Consider the following 15,473-nt stretch of genomic DNA (forward strand, 5'->3'; position numbering starts at 1 on the left):
TTGATTTTGTTTCTGCTGTACTTAAGGCCTTTTTTTCACGCAAATTTCTATTTGTCTAGTTTTGACGAAAACAGTGCAGTTTCCTGCGACTTTAAGATTCAGGTCAATTTTAAGATCACGCTAAATATACAGCACACATGTTATTGTTTTTTACTTACTACTTATTAGAATGTATGCACAGAAATATAAATACAAAATAGCCTTATTTTGAAGGTTTTTGAATGACCTTTGATGCCAAAAATATTAATTCCATTGTAAATATTTATCTGTTAATAATTAATGTGGAAGTAATGCAGACTATAAAATGAGGGTCACAAAAAGTAAAGCCGCAGTGTAATGGTCATGCTTTTCTCAAAATCGTTGGGGATTTTCAGATTTTACCCCACAACATCCGAAGAAAATTGTTTTCACGAAATAAAAGAATCATTACCGTCAAAAATAACAAATATATCAATCTTTCCAATAACGTCAAAAATGTCAAACATATTATTCAATTAAACGATGATATCTTTCAATTAAGCGAGAAAAAATACATGAGAAAAATAATTTTCTTGATTATACAGCTATGTAAGATGTGTAAATAAGTGAAGTATAACATTGTACTTTTTGTATATAAAATAAGCATAACTTCTAAACTATTAAACTGAATATTTCGTAATTGATCTCATTCAATCCAGCGAAAAAATTACATCATAAACAATGCATTATATAGTCCCTAGATAGTAATGCAAGGTGCGTACATAAGTTCAAATCGCGTACATAAGTACAAATATTTGTGCGCATAAAAACTCTTGTAAAATCTAATCTATTCATTCTATTGACTCGTGTACACTATTATTCGATTTGGCGTAAACAAAATACACGGGAAACTACGCCTCTCTTGTTTCTGTAGTAATGTGATATGCAGAAATAGGTACAAGTACAAAATTGTACTCTTTTTTGTACATTAAATTCTTATAACTTCCAAACAAATAATCTGATTGTCTCGGAATTAATTTCGCTCTATTCAGCTTGAAAGGATACATCGGAAACAATCCCTCACTTGCTTACGTAAATGATGTACAATTCCCCTCCAAATTTGCCCCCCCTCCCAATTAACCTATAAAAAGGGTGAGAGCCACACTTCCAATAAGGTAAAGCGGATTCGAATCCCAGCGAGACGATCTGGCTCGAAACGACCACAGTGCTGACGTTAAATATCCTCAGTGGTAGACGGATCATGGGTTAGAGTCCCCTTGCCTTCAGACTAACCGTGGGAGGTTTTCATGGTTTTCCTCTCCATGTAACGCAAAGGCGGGTTAATTCCATCAAAAAATCCCCCACGAAATCAAAATTTCGCCCAATACTTGATCCTGGAGTTCCCTTGTCATTTGGAGTGAGCTCAAAATGACAAGGTTAAGGCGCTCAACATTGGTAGCCGTAAACTCAAAATGGGTCGGCTGTTCAAGTCAATGGGTCGAAGGTCATAAAAAATAAAATATAAAAAGGGTGAAAGAGAGTTTTCAGTCATTGTTTACAATAGCATAACAAAGCTTTACGTGAAAAAATGTTGAGTACAAATTTTTTCAAAGAAACGCCCTTTTTTTGCTATAAATTACTGGACTACTTTAGAAACATATTTTTTTTAATTTTTTAATTATTTTATTTGATTGCTTTAATTCGTTCTTTATTATTACTGACTTTAATAATGATTGGTTAGAGTTAGGAAATTTTTATATCACTTTAATGTAATTGGTCATCCCCTATTAACCAGTAACTAAGACGATAAAAGGAGTTTTTATTTTTAAAGTATTTTCACAAAAAAGCTTTTTTGCGTCATTATATGATATCCGAAAACTCCCTTACTCTTCCATGTACGTTTCGGATTCCAGTTTTGTCCCGTTCAATTCAGTATAAGAAATTTCGCTGAAAAAATATACTTTACAAGTTCAAATAGCTAAATTGAAATGCAAAAAACGTACGTCGGAATGTATTAAAAATATTTTTATACATGAAAACCGTATAAACTTTTCAACCATTCCTTTTGTTTACTCGTGTATAATTTCATTTGTTTCAGCGTAAAGTAAATATACAGTTAAAAATGCTTCACCAGTTAAGATTTTAAGATAGCAATCGCAGATACATAAATCGGTAATTAAACCAGTACAAAAATGCACTTATTGTACTTAAAATCCTTATAATTTCTAAACTATTAATCCCATCAATGGGATAACTCCAAGTGACGTAGTGTGGATACCTCGATCTTGATTGGCTGCTGATTGTGTGAAGTGTGGCATTTGTTTACGTTAGCAACTGTTCTTTCCATTATATTTCGAGTACGCCAAGCACGTCAAATATCATTTCTATTGGGTGACACGTTCTATATTCTTACACAGAAATTTCAATTATTTCACTGAATATTTCTTACTTAACGCATAGACAGACACGAAGCAATGCAGAACATAAACAAACTAATTGCGCATCGAAGTTGCCAGGTGCCCAAAATAAAAATATACCACGGTTCCAATACATAATAAATCTAAGTTAAGCAAGAGACGTTGACGAGAAAGAATTATACTTTCTATGTGCGATAATGCGCTGTATTTTATTAACTTCACTTTAATCAGAATTCTAACTTATGTGGAGAAACTTGCTCAACTTTAGCACGCCTTTTTGCTTTTACCGATCAGCTGCAGCTGACGTCATAGGTCACGTGTGTGGGTATCTGTGATCTTCTTCGTCCTGAAATGCAAGTACCCTATTAAAGAAATAATCCCGAGAAACTGAAGAGCTATATTACCTGATTAAAAACTTCATTCGCCTAAAAATATATATAAATAGGAAATAACAAGATAATTTCGATGAAATTCAAGCGCTCAAAAATAGGCACCCATTTTCCAGATTTGGTAGGCGTGAAGGATAAGACATAAAAGTGATTTAAAATATAAAACTAAAATGGAAAATGAAGAATGGAAAAATGGAAAAATAAGGGTAAGAAAAAAAAGTAGAAAAAACCACAGTTCCTTAGAGAGAAAAAAAGTTGGAAAACAGAAGAAAAAAAATATTTCCTATTTAAATAGTTTAGAAACGAGTGAAGTTTTTTCTTTTTTTAGGTATTACTCCGATGGTCTCAGGATTACTCTTAAAAAACTCATCGGAAACAATTCATCATTTATCTGGTCGGAGGAAATTCAATTCTTCATCCTCAAATGACCCCCATTTCCAAACAAAAGCGGAAAATGGGGGGGGGACGTACAGTAGGGAGTTTTCCAATATGGGAGCCGTGATGGCTGAATGGATAGGGCATTCGCCTTCCAATGAGCTGAACCGGATTCGATTCCCAGCGATGGCTGGTCGATACGAATTCCCCACGAGGCTCGCACCGACCCTAGTGCTGACCTAAAATATCCTCAGTGGTAGACGGATCATGGGATAAAGTCCCCTTGCCATTAGGCTAACCATGGGAAGTTCTCGTGATCATCCTCTTCATGTAACGCAAATGAGGGTTAGTTCCATCAAAAAGTTCTCCACGATAGCAAACTTTCTCTCAATACTTGATCCAGGAGTTCCGCTGTCTTCTGGATTGGGTTCAAAATTACGAAGCTACGGAGTTGAACATTGGTAATCATAAATCCGAAATCGGGTTGGCTGTTCAATGACAATTACAAAATAGAATAAAATATCATTCACGAGGACATAATGACGCTTTACATAAAAAAAAAAGTTCGAGAATTAATTTCTTTGAATAAAAAGTATAATTTTACTGAACTATTACATGCATTAAAATAAAATCTTTTCTGTAATTTAAAAGTCAAATTCATACAAAAATTTTAAAAAATCTATTAATGTGATAAAATACATACGTTATTACATTTGGTAAGAATAGAGTTTTAGAAAGTAGTTTATTCTACGGCGATATTAAAATTATAAAATAAAGTTCGAATACTTCTTTTGAAACTTCCACATGAACTGAAATACTTAAAAACTTCTATCATGACAACGAAAAATCAATTTCCTTTTCACTTCCAAATTCTTTTTACAGGACTGAATACCGGAAAATACTCCCAAAGGGAATTTTCCGGGAAGGAAAAAAAATCACGCTCTACGTAATATATAAAGTCATATGTCAAAAGGTTAAAAGAAGAATTAAAAGAGCAGATTTTGTGCTTTAGAAGACACTAATGAAGTGCGACGATCTGAACATATAATTATCGACAATAAAAAATTAAAAATAAATTTCTAACAGTTTTAACATTCGAAGATTAAGTGAATTATATCGGATAAAATATTTTGCCCTTCGAAAAGTATTATTGCATCAACAAAAATAGACTTCTTGTCAATTTCCAGAATAATGTATGCATTTTACTGATTGACATTAAATTAAGTGCAGTTGATGCCATTTGGCCATAATTTTAATTTAACAAACTCTAGCAACGGAATTAGTTTTGGTACAAACTTTAGCCTTCAGAAGATAAGTGAAAAAGTGCATTACAAATAAACGAATCATTTTGAGTATTAAATAATCTTGATTTTTTTTCCATAACAGTGCGTTTCAACAAGAAGGTGGAATATAAAAAAAAAACTAAATTTTCAGAAACCATTGTAACGAAACGGGGGAAAGCGTGGAGACTGGGGCTATCACGTAACCTTGAGACGCCTCTATTTGCAGAGAGTGTAGAAAGTAAAACACAATGTTTTATATTATATAAACTCTAGATAAACTAGTTTGCGCTGAAAGCGATTTGATCCCTAAGCGGGAACTAAGTATGATTATGCATCGAAAGATTTATTAATGATTGAAGTAATGCATACGGTGGTTTTTTGTTACCTTTGATGAATGCTTATGGAATCCTAATAAAAAATGAAGGTTAAATGGCACACACTTAAGGAGTCGTAAATTAGTATTTAAGACAGGAAAAAATAAAAACGCAATTGAAATCTGGGGAATCACTAGTTGGAACCAGTTTGATTGTCAGGTCAAAACCAGTGTGATTGTCATGTGAAACTTTCCAAGTATCACCTTTAAACTCTTCTTTCTTTCCGCCGACAGCCAAACAAGGGTTTGATATTCACAATACCATTTTCGTCACACATTATTCGTAAGATTTCGATACCATTTCTGTTTTTTCCTGGTTTAAATATTAAAACGACGATTTTTAATGCGCATAAATTTTTTGAGTTCTGAAAATGAATATTAAGGTTTTTTGTTATGGAAACAGCCTGTATTTTCGAGAGGGAATGGTACAATTTGATGGATAAAGGTGCATCGAAAAAGATATGTGTTTTACGATTGTTATAGGAACAGCCTGTATTTCGAGAGGGAATGTTGCATCGAAAAAGATATGCGTCTTTCTGTTATAGGAACAGCCTGCATTTTCGAGAGGGAATGGTGCAATTTGATGGATTAAAGGTGCATCGAAAAAGATATGCGTCTAACGATTGTTATAGGAACAGTCTGCATTTTCGAGAAGGAATGGTGCAATTTGATGGATTAAAAGTGCATCGAAAAAGATATGCGTCTTACGACTGTTATAGGAACAGTCTGCATTTTCGAGAGGGAATGGTGCAATTTGATGGATTATAAGTGCATCGAAAAAGATATGTGTCTTACGACTGTTATAGGAACAGTCTGCATTTTCGAGAGGGAATGGTGCAATTTGATAGATTAAAAGTGCATCGAAAAAGATATGTGTCTTACAATTGTTATAGGAGCAGCCTGCATTTTCGAGAGGGAATGGTGCAATTTGATGGATTAAAGGTGCATCGAAAAAGATATGTGTCTTACGATTGTTCGAATTTCCAGTTTCCTTTCGAATGTCCGCGATTTTCTTTTCTTCTGAATGTCTCCTCTGATTTTCTGTAAATGCAAAGCACATAATGTGGAATATTCCAGAAGATAAGGGGGAAGGGTCAATTGACTTTACCACTATAGTTGTATACTTGATAATGTATACTATTGCATGCTTGCGTAAAATAGTTTTGACCAACGATGTGGCTGTTAATCATACATTTTTTTTCTCTATCTTATTTATTTAGTATCCATTATTCCATTTAGCACTTTCATTTTTGTTTTTAACTTAGTTTTTGAATTATTTAGTTTTGATTTTGAACTTTCGAACTATTTTTGTATTTTGTCTCTCCATGCAAGCTATAAGTTCATTTTACTGATTTTGTCATCTTCCTGTTTTAAGCGCTATGCGCTTCCAGAATTTTCTAGATATAAAAAAAGAAAACAGATTGTACGTTATTAAATATCCTGTTTACTCTTTTTTCCAGATTATGCTAAAGTTTATCTGTAAATCGGTGTTAGATGTAGTCTAGAGACATACAGCGAAACGAGAGTACGATATGTTTGATAAAATGAATACGAAGAGTCATGCGATTCAATTTGAAAATGTTACGTGATTTTTTTTGAGAAACATTTAATCAGCACCTCACAGTATTTAGTAATAAGTGACTGTTCCATCCTTTGAAAAAAAATAACAATAAATTATTAAAATTATTGATAACACTTTTCAACTCTTCTTGTTTCATGGATTTGTGTTTATTGCAAGTATTATAGTACTTCATTATTTTTCATTCAGATGAATTCAATAAACAGCATTAACGTGGTAGCATTCGTGAACTACGACACCAAATTTGTATTTCTAAAGTTATCTTCTGCTACATATTTATTTTGTTTGTAGTAATTCTTTTAATACGTTTTCATGAAAGTAAATAATTTGAATTCAATGGTAATTGAAACGAAAAAATATAGTCATGTTTTTAGAAGCAAAATTGATTAAAAAAAAGTAGTAATTCGAGTAGAAGAAATCTAAAATCCAGCATACTATTATTTACGCTAGTTATTCTTAATTAATTTCGGTAATATTGAAATAAAAGAAATGAACTATACTAAAAGGAAAAATTAATGGAGTACAGTTACTTATATGCTTAGAGAAACCGGAAAAAAATTGCCATACTACCATTAACGACAATTATGCTAAATTATTGTTGATAATTTGTATTAATTGAAATAAAAAATAACCTATCTATTAAAAAGAGCAAAGTTAATGGAAAAAAGATTTAATCGTTTTTAAGGATGTTATTATTCGCCATATTATTATTGTTATTCCCATTGCATAATTAGTATTGGTAATATGTATTGATTTAAATTTTTAAAAAAAATAAGCTACATGCTAAAAAATAAAGTTAATGGAGAAAAGGTTAATGGGAAATTCGCTCAGGGGAATCGTAGGAAATCGCAATGACGCTTAATTAAATTTGGTAATATGCACTTTTGGTATGATGGTAATTGTTGCAGTTTTAATAAGAATTCTACAACGGGTTTTCAGTAGTTTCAGAAAATATTTTTCCACAGATAGCAAAGATAGTAAATTAACATTTTAACAAAATACAATTAAAAGAGCTTTTCACATCACTATACTTATAAATATTTTAAACAGTAAATTGAAAGTCAGATAGAAAAACGCTCTTAAGTCTTTATTAAGGTCTTATAAAAATTCTCTTTCTTTTTCAAATTTCAGCTTTAATTTGCTCTTACTGATAAAAGTATTTTGTACAAAACTTAAATTTTGAATATATACAGAGCGCAAAAAAATAAACGGATCAGAATGAATAACTTTTCATGTATTGATCGGATCTTCACGTTCTAAAGACTCAATCTTAACGGTTCGAGGGGATGACCTCAAATATGCTAATTAATTAGTGCAGACGCTATTTTAAATTACGAAATCAGGCACGAAAACATATTTTCTTTGAATAAACGTACTTTTTTCAGTTCATTAGGATTTCTGACCCCCAAAATATGGAGGATAGCCGCCATCTGGAAAATAGGGTCCGAATAGTTTGGTCTGGAGAGCGCTCCAAAGTTTGGACCCCTTAATGTTTATTTTACTTTTTACGTATTTCACCACATCTCGAGAAATTTAAATGAGTTGAAAACGTTTTACACACAATTATAAAATCCATTTATCCAAAGATAATTCTAAACGAAAAATAACTTTTAATAAATAGTTTTTATTATTTTATTTATTATTAGCTGAAATATTTTGAATTGTAAGTACTAATAATGCATGCCAGAAACGTAAGCAAGCTTTATTAAATGTTTGCACGTTCATAGCAGAAGAAAAGCTTTTGGACATTTGAAGCTAAAAGGCATATTTTATTAGTTTTCGAAATATTATTTATATGTCATTACTTGCAACTTAAAAATATTCTACAGCACAATTTTAATCCCAGTACTTCAAACTGTGAAAAAAATTGGAACTTGAATTGCAAATGGAAATGTATCATATATTCTACTAATGGGACCTTAAAGCAAATAAGGCATGTTGCCATACTTGTTCCATTAATATAGCGCACCAGATGCATATTAGTAATTTGTTTTTGAATAGATCAATAATTTTTCAAAAAATATTGTGTTGCATGTATGCAGCGTGTGTACGCTTGATATTGCAGAATTTTAAAAGCAACAGCTCCAACTAAACGTGGAAGGCTATCACGTCGAAGCCTGATGTTACCACCCCCAAAGAAAAAACTAAATTCAGCTGTTAGGCTTTGCAAAGATGTAGGATATGATGGACTAAATCATATAATTGAAAAAGTCAAAAGCATAGAGATAAAAATTGGAAGGTTCTGTCAGACAAAACAATAGCATTTTTTGAGAAATGTGGAGTATTCTTATGATTTAACGTTTAACGAAATCGTTTCGTAATGTTTCGTTCAAAATAATTGTAAATTTGTACTCAAAACAAATGTTCTTAATTAGGTCAGTTATAGTCTGCTATCTTAGAACAGTTTCAATTAATTTCGTAATTGGCATATTATAATATTCCATATTCAAGATATTTTTAAAGACAGTGCATTTAACCAGTCATATATTTTTTATTTGCCCAGTTTATAATTTAGAATCGAGAAGTTTAAATCAACTGCGATTTTTGAAAAAAAAATTATTCATTTAAAACAATTGATTTTTTTTTGGGGGGGGGGGAGGCTGGGATAGCCTGGTAGACAGGGATCTGGACTCAAGTTCGTGAGAACGGGAATTCGAATCCAACCGGCCGAAGACTCCTCGTGTAGTAAATGGTGACTGGTGCATGTTAAAGCTGTCTGGTCCCAAAGCTCTCCATGTTCCCACAACAAATTATACCTCTGGAGATACTGAATCGGTGATTGATCATTCTCTGACTCAGGTCAAAATTACGATCAATGGATAAATGAATGGATGTAGGAATGAGTCTGCCCTATAAATGGGTGCGACGTATGGGTTTGGCAGAAGTCTAATTCTTAGCCATAGCCATAGATAACTCTGTACTCTTTATAAATTCTATACTCTATAATTTTTTAAACTACAACTCTTTTTTATAATTATATGACATATATCGTAAAAGGTAGCATAAATTAAATTTCTGTCCGACGAGTTTAACTTTTAAAAGCTGTTAGATAATTTTGAATTATGCAGTATGGCTATATGCATGATTACTTAAATGCTATACCGCAATGGTTAAGTTGTTTACCGAAATACATACCTGATTCAAAGTCTCTAAAGCTGTGGGATGATATTCTTTGTGATGAACAAGAAGACAGCCATAAGTGCTGTAGGGCTTCATCGGGATTCATTCTAAGAGAACTGTTCCAGCTGCAAAACAAAAGAATATATATTTCTTAGGAAATTTCTTTCCAACCGTAATTCATGTGCAATATTTGTAAAACTCCAATCATATTGAATATTATGCTAAGTAGATTCGCTGTAACCGGGTGTTCTAAAAATGACCAACAATTTGAAAAACTAATGAAACAAATACAGAAGGAAGAAGAAATGTTCGATTTGTTGCTTTTTGCCAAGAAAACCAGTTTATTTCTTATTAAAAAATATTATAAAATCAGTTGCAAAATTTATTCACAGATGGCGCTACAATGTGGAAAGAGCTATAAAGCAATGATTTAAAATAACCATTAGTTGCAGCTACAATCTTGCGCAATCTAAAAGCAAAATTATTGGGAACTCCTGTAAATATTTCAATTGAAATGGTTTATAGAAGAAAAGACTTAATATAGCTTCTTAGTCACCAGTGCCACCTGTTGATGAACTTTGTAACTTTTTCAAAAGTTAGTGAGATTAAATATCATAGATTCATGAGTCAAATGCAGCGAATCATTTTTCGCTATCACTTTTTTTAATCGGTTATTCGAACAATCGGTCATTTTAGAAACATATGGCAAACACACTTGATTTCTAAAGGGTGTTTTGCGAATTTTCCGAGTTTAAACTTAAAACAAAAAGAAAGGATTTAGGTCCCTTGTATTTCTTGCAAAAATTGGTAAATTTATTTAAAAGTTAACTTTATAGACGGATGCACATTTTGTTAATATCTTCATGAAAAAAGATGAAAACAAATTACATTTCCCAAAAGTGTGGAAATTTCGGTCATAAAAGCAGGCATAAATAAAACATTAAAGTGTCGTGTGTCGAAAAACACGTAACATATGGCAAAAATATGTAACGTGGCAAAAACACTGCGTGTAAACACCAGATAAATTTTTACAAGACTGCTGTCCTATTGGAAACTGCCTTTACTAAAGACGCACCAAAATAAATTTAATGTTCTATTACAACAAATGACTGCAAAGCGTTTTTAAAAAAGGAAACTTGAAAGTTTTAAAAATTTCGCGTAACATGTTCTTCCACTAAAACCTTAAAAATTTCACTCTTTTCCTACTTTTTCTCTCACATCTTTATTACTTCCTGACCATTAAAAGTGAAATTTATCGAAATTTTATCAATTAAAGGAAATTATCGTCAATCGAAATTTTAACTACTTTCTCATAAATTAGGGTGTTTAAATCTCACTTGAAGCTTTGTGCCTGGTGACAAAATAAACTTCAATCATTTCCTGACCACAGCAAACAAAGCATATTGTCAATTAAAATACTAGCTAGGGTTCTCAAATATCAACAGGAAAGCCTAATGACTATAGAATACAATTTGCGATTGTTTCCTGAATGCTTAAAAAAATGTATCGCCGAATGAAACGTCAATCACTTTTGAGATAATGGGGCATAAAACTATAGAAAAAAAGTTGTAAAACTAAAGAAAAAATTATAAAACAAAATATAAATTTTAAATGCTATAATTTTTAAGTAAACTAAAAAGAAAAGAATATTTTTATTTGCGTTCAATCTAAAGTGAAGAAACGTTGATAGGATTGCTTTAAACTTTTACCCCCATCTCATTTCATTTCTTCTTGTTTTACGTACGAAAAGCGTTCTTCGTTTTAAATCTGACGAAATATACAAATCAACTCTCTTTTTTAAGTCTATTTAAGAAAAAAGTGTTTTTAAAATGAAAAATAAACTTATTAAGGATAAAAAATGTTTATTAATTTTTGATTTTAAAAAAAAATTTAAATTTTTTAAATTTTTTTTTTTAAAATTTAGGTCTGGGAAATTCAAAAAGTGACCTTGATGCAAGAAAGAGAGGAAATTATTTATAACTCCATCTAACATATCAATCAAATAATTAAAATAAAATACTCACTCCAGACACCTTCCAATAAAGTCTACAAATTCTTGGTCATCGGTGTTGAGGGCAATGGACAGCGGTCGAGATGCGGGTCGGCGCTTTTTACCCTTACTGTTTGTTATGCATCGGGGATTACCCTTCGAATCTTTAGAAGAAAAAAAAGAATGCATATCATTAATTGGCAGACGCATACATTACACGCATCAGTGTTTCAAATGAGTTCGACATTTTTAGATCAAGTAATAACTATTTCCGGACATAAGTGTATTAATTAATTCATTAATGATCTACTTTTTTAATTCATTAATAATTACTCACTATAAAGAAATAAGCGGAAGACGAGATAAAATTATTTATTAATAAAATTATTTAATTCATTAATAATAATTATTTATTGATAGGACAGATTATTTTTACCAGAAATGCAGTGCAAATGCAGATAAAAATGCAGAATTACTTTAAGATGTAGGGTTTTTAAAGTAGTTTTTTTATATTCAAAACATCTTTGTTTAAAAAATGAAAAATATTTTTTAAAAACTTTATTCAATTTTTTTAAAGAAACTTTCTCTTTATAGCTAGTCCAAATATTTCCGGACATAAGTGTATTAATTAATTCATCAATAATTTGGGTTTTTAATTCATTAATAAATACTCACTAAAAAGATAACGATAGACAGCATAAAATTATTTATTTACAGGACAGATTATTTTCACCAGTGACAGTGTAAATAACGATGAAGAAGGAGAATTGCCAAAAGATGTAGGGTTTTTAAAGTTCTTTTTTATATTTTAAAACATCTTTGTTTAACTAATGAAAAATATTTTTGTAAAAACTTAATTCAGTTTTTTTAAAGAAACTATATTCTAACTATTCCAACTATTTCCATACAAAAGTGCATTAATTAATTCATTAATAATCTGCGTTTTTAATTCATTAATAAATACTGACAAAAAAGAAATAAGCTGATAGACAGGATAAAATTATTTATAGAGAGGGAAAATTATAATCACCCGTGACAGGGTAATTAATGATGGAACTGCGGAATTACCGAAAGATGTAGTTTTTTTTCTTTTCATTTAAAGCATCTTTGTTTAAATAATGAAAAATATTTGTTTAAAACTTTGTTCAATTTTCATTTTAAAGGAAAATTGAAATTCTTTATCCGGGCTATGTAAAGAATATCTCACCGAAGAATAATCTCCGCCTAGATGCAAGCTCGAGAACTGCTTGTGGGGGTGGGCCTAGTACTTCCATGATGCAAGCGAGCTGATCAGCCTCGTTTTCACCAGGAAACAGCGGCAGTCCCGTCTGCAGTTCCGATAGAATGCAACCCAGGCTCCACATGTCTATTGCCGGACCATATGGAAGACCTAATATCACCTGCAATTTACAACATCTTCATTAATCACATAAGTGTCTTAATTAATTCATTAATGATCTGCGTCATTAAAACAATTACGTTTTTCTAATAGCAATCTTGTTTTTTCTGACCATTAGTAACAAAAAGCTTTGAAGCCATTTTCGCACCTGTAAACCAACTAAATTCAACCAACCTTAAAGATCCTACTGCTGATATTAGGGAGATTTCGCAAATTTACATTAGCTCCTATACGTAAGATTTTTTGAGCATGTGCACGAGAAAAATATGAAACTTACGTCAGGGAAAATAAGAGATTTGGGGGAAATCCATACGTTAAAAACGCTAACGTAGTGAAATATCATTTCAACTTTGACCATAAAATCAAACATTTGGACGTAGAAGATCACTGGAAAGCTGCGGCATACGACTCCAGATGCTTTGCCCTACGTAAAACTGTGGTTCCATGAGCAGAAAAATTTGATAGATTTTGATAAATTCAGCGATAAGGAATGAAGCTTATTATTTAGATTTGAGGCCAAAGATTGAAGAAATTTTGTTTATGCATGAAGTCCGCAAATTATCCTAACTTTACAATAGTTTGCTTTGAACTGCACATGTAAGGTAGTAGTAATATAGCACGATTCATTTCTAAATTTCATCAATACATTTCTTCAAATTCGCATTGCATGTCCATGTTTTAAGTTCGAAGGTAGGCTTAAGCAGAAAACAACATTCATCAGCTCTGTCTTTGCAGCGTTGATTACGCCAACATAACGCAAAGATACGTAGCATGTAAAATTTAACGCGAACATGAGCAGTTTCTTCATATATTACGTACGGGAGCATTCGGAAGTTAACGTTAAAGTGTGAAATCTCCCTATTAATTGGTGGGTCAATTATCAAATGTCTTGTCAGTGCGTGTCTTGCGTATATTGGATAAACTAAATATACCCTTAAACTTCGACTTAAGGAACTCGGAAGATATGTTTTGATTTTTTTTTCTCCGTTAAATTCTCTCATCTTTGATCTTCATCTACTGAACTTGATTTCTGGGAATCATTCCATAATTTTGATTTTATATTTTATTTTATAACCGCTGTTGAACAGCCGACCCAATTTTTGGGGGGTTTACGACTGCTAATGTTCAACTCCGTTGCCTTGTAATTTTGAACCCAATCCAGAAGACAGGGGAACTCCTGAACCAAGTATTGGGAGAAATTTGCCTTCGAGGAGGATTTTTTGATGAAACTAACCCGCATTTGCGTTACATGGAGAGGAAGACCTCGAGAACCTCCCACGGTTAGCCTGACGGCAAAGGGACTCTAACCCATGATCCGTCTACCTCTGAGGATATTTCACGTCAGCACTGTGGTCGGTGCAAGCTGGATGCGGAATTCATATCGACCAGCCACCCCGGTTTACCTCGTTGGAAGATGAAGTCTCTATCCCCTGAGCCATCGAGACTCCATTCCATAGTTCGAAAAGTCCTAATAATTTAACTAATGATATTTCTAGCATCCCATCGGTTTTCAATATTTGGAAAACTATTCTAATTCAATCTTTTGCGTCCTGTGCTCCTGCAACCCCCCCCCTACACACACTTGTCTACTATCTCCCTTCTTTTTTGTTCAAATTCATTCATCTGTCCTTATTATTTAAACCACATTGCATATAATTGTCTATTAGCTTCTCTACCATCATTTGGTATTTAGACAACAAGGAAAGTTCTAGTTTGTAGAACCGAAACTATAGTATGCCCATTTCTGTGTTTTTATAATTTGTATTTCATATTATTTATTCATTTTTTTGCTTCGGTCTACACAACACAAAGTATACCCTATCATTTTCGGAAGATATATGGTCATTTATGATAGTGATTCAGAAGAGTATAGTATTATAGCATGGTAGTTTATTTTTAAATAACATTGTAGAAGATATTAACGTCATTTTGTGTTACATTATTGAGATGGGAACCACTTCTCCAAGTAGAGTTTAATTAAATTTATTAATAATTTTTTAAATTAAATTCTCAACGAAATTTTATGGTAAATGAAAAAAATAGTTGTAAAAGAGTTGTGAAAGGTTTTTTATTTTCTTTAAAATTTATCGAGACTCAAAATGGTGACCTAAGGAGGTAGATTATAGAGTGGTGGCTTTAATATTTGCGCTAAATATGGCTGCAGCAAGAAATGTTACTGAACAATGACCTTTAAAGCAACTTTTAAAAGATAAAAATATTTACCAAGCAGTAAAAAAAATCCTGAAATAAAATTTTTTTACAATAAACAAAAAATATTCAATATTAAAACAAAACTGTAAAATTGGCAACAAAAAAAAGGAATTTTTTTAATCAAAACAACAACGGGGAAACGACCTACACCTTCCACTATATTTTAATTTTATTAGAATAGAATTATTGTAATTTTTTAATGGATAACGGATATTCTTTTTTTTCACCGAATAGCACAAAAGAGCCGTGGTGGCTCAGGGGATAGAGCTTTCATCTTCCAATGATGTGAACCAGGTTCGAATCTCAGCCATAGCTGGTCGATACGAATTCCGCACCCGGCTCCCACCGACCACAGTACTGACGTAAAATTTCCTCAGTG

At 32.0% G+C, this 15,473-nt stretch overlaps 1 protein-coding gene across 4 annotated transcripts in view; it reads right to left on the reverse strand.

The window, feature by feature from the left end:
• The window catches only part of LOC107453651 (dual specificity tyrosine-phosphorylation-regulated kinase 4), a 102,735-nt gene that overhangs the window by 6,697 nt on the left and 80,565 nt on the right, over window positions 1-15,473 (reverse strand). For 2 of the 4 annotated variants that reach the window (XM_087149765.1, XM_087149763.1), the window contains exons 9-12: window positions 12,692-12,884; window positions 11,519-11,648; window positions 9,510-9,619; window positions 5,765-5,836 (exon numbers count right to left, since the gene is read on the reverse strand). In XM_087149765.1, coding sequence (XP_087005891.1) covers window positions 5,765-5,836; window positions 9,510-9,619; window positions 11,519-11,648; window positions 12,692-12,884 — 505 coding nt within the window. The remainder of the gene's footprint in view (window positions 1-5,764; window positions 5,837-9,509; window positions 9,620-11,518; window positions 11,649-12,691; window positions 12,885-15,473) is intronic. The other 2 variants (XM_087149766.1, XM_087149764.1) reach the window with 1 other exon arrangement.

The sequence above is a fragment of the Parasteatoda tepidariorum genome, chromosome 8 (genome assembly GCF_982258835.1).
Source record: "Parasteatoda tepidariorum strain Cologne lab strain chromosome 8, Ptep-v5.0, whole genome shotgun sequence".
Lineage (NCBI taxonomy): Eukaryota > Metazoa > Arthropoda > Arachnida > Araneae > Theridiidae > Parasteatoda > Parasteatoda tepidariorum.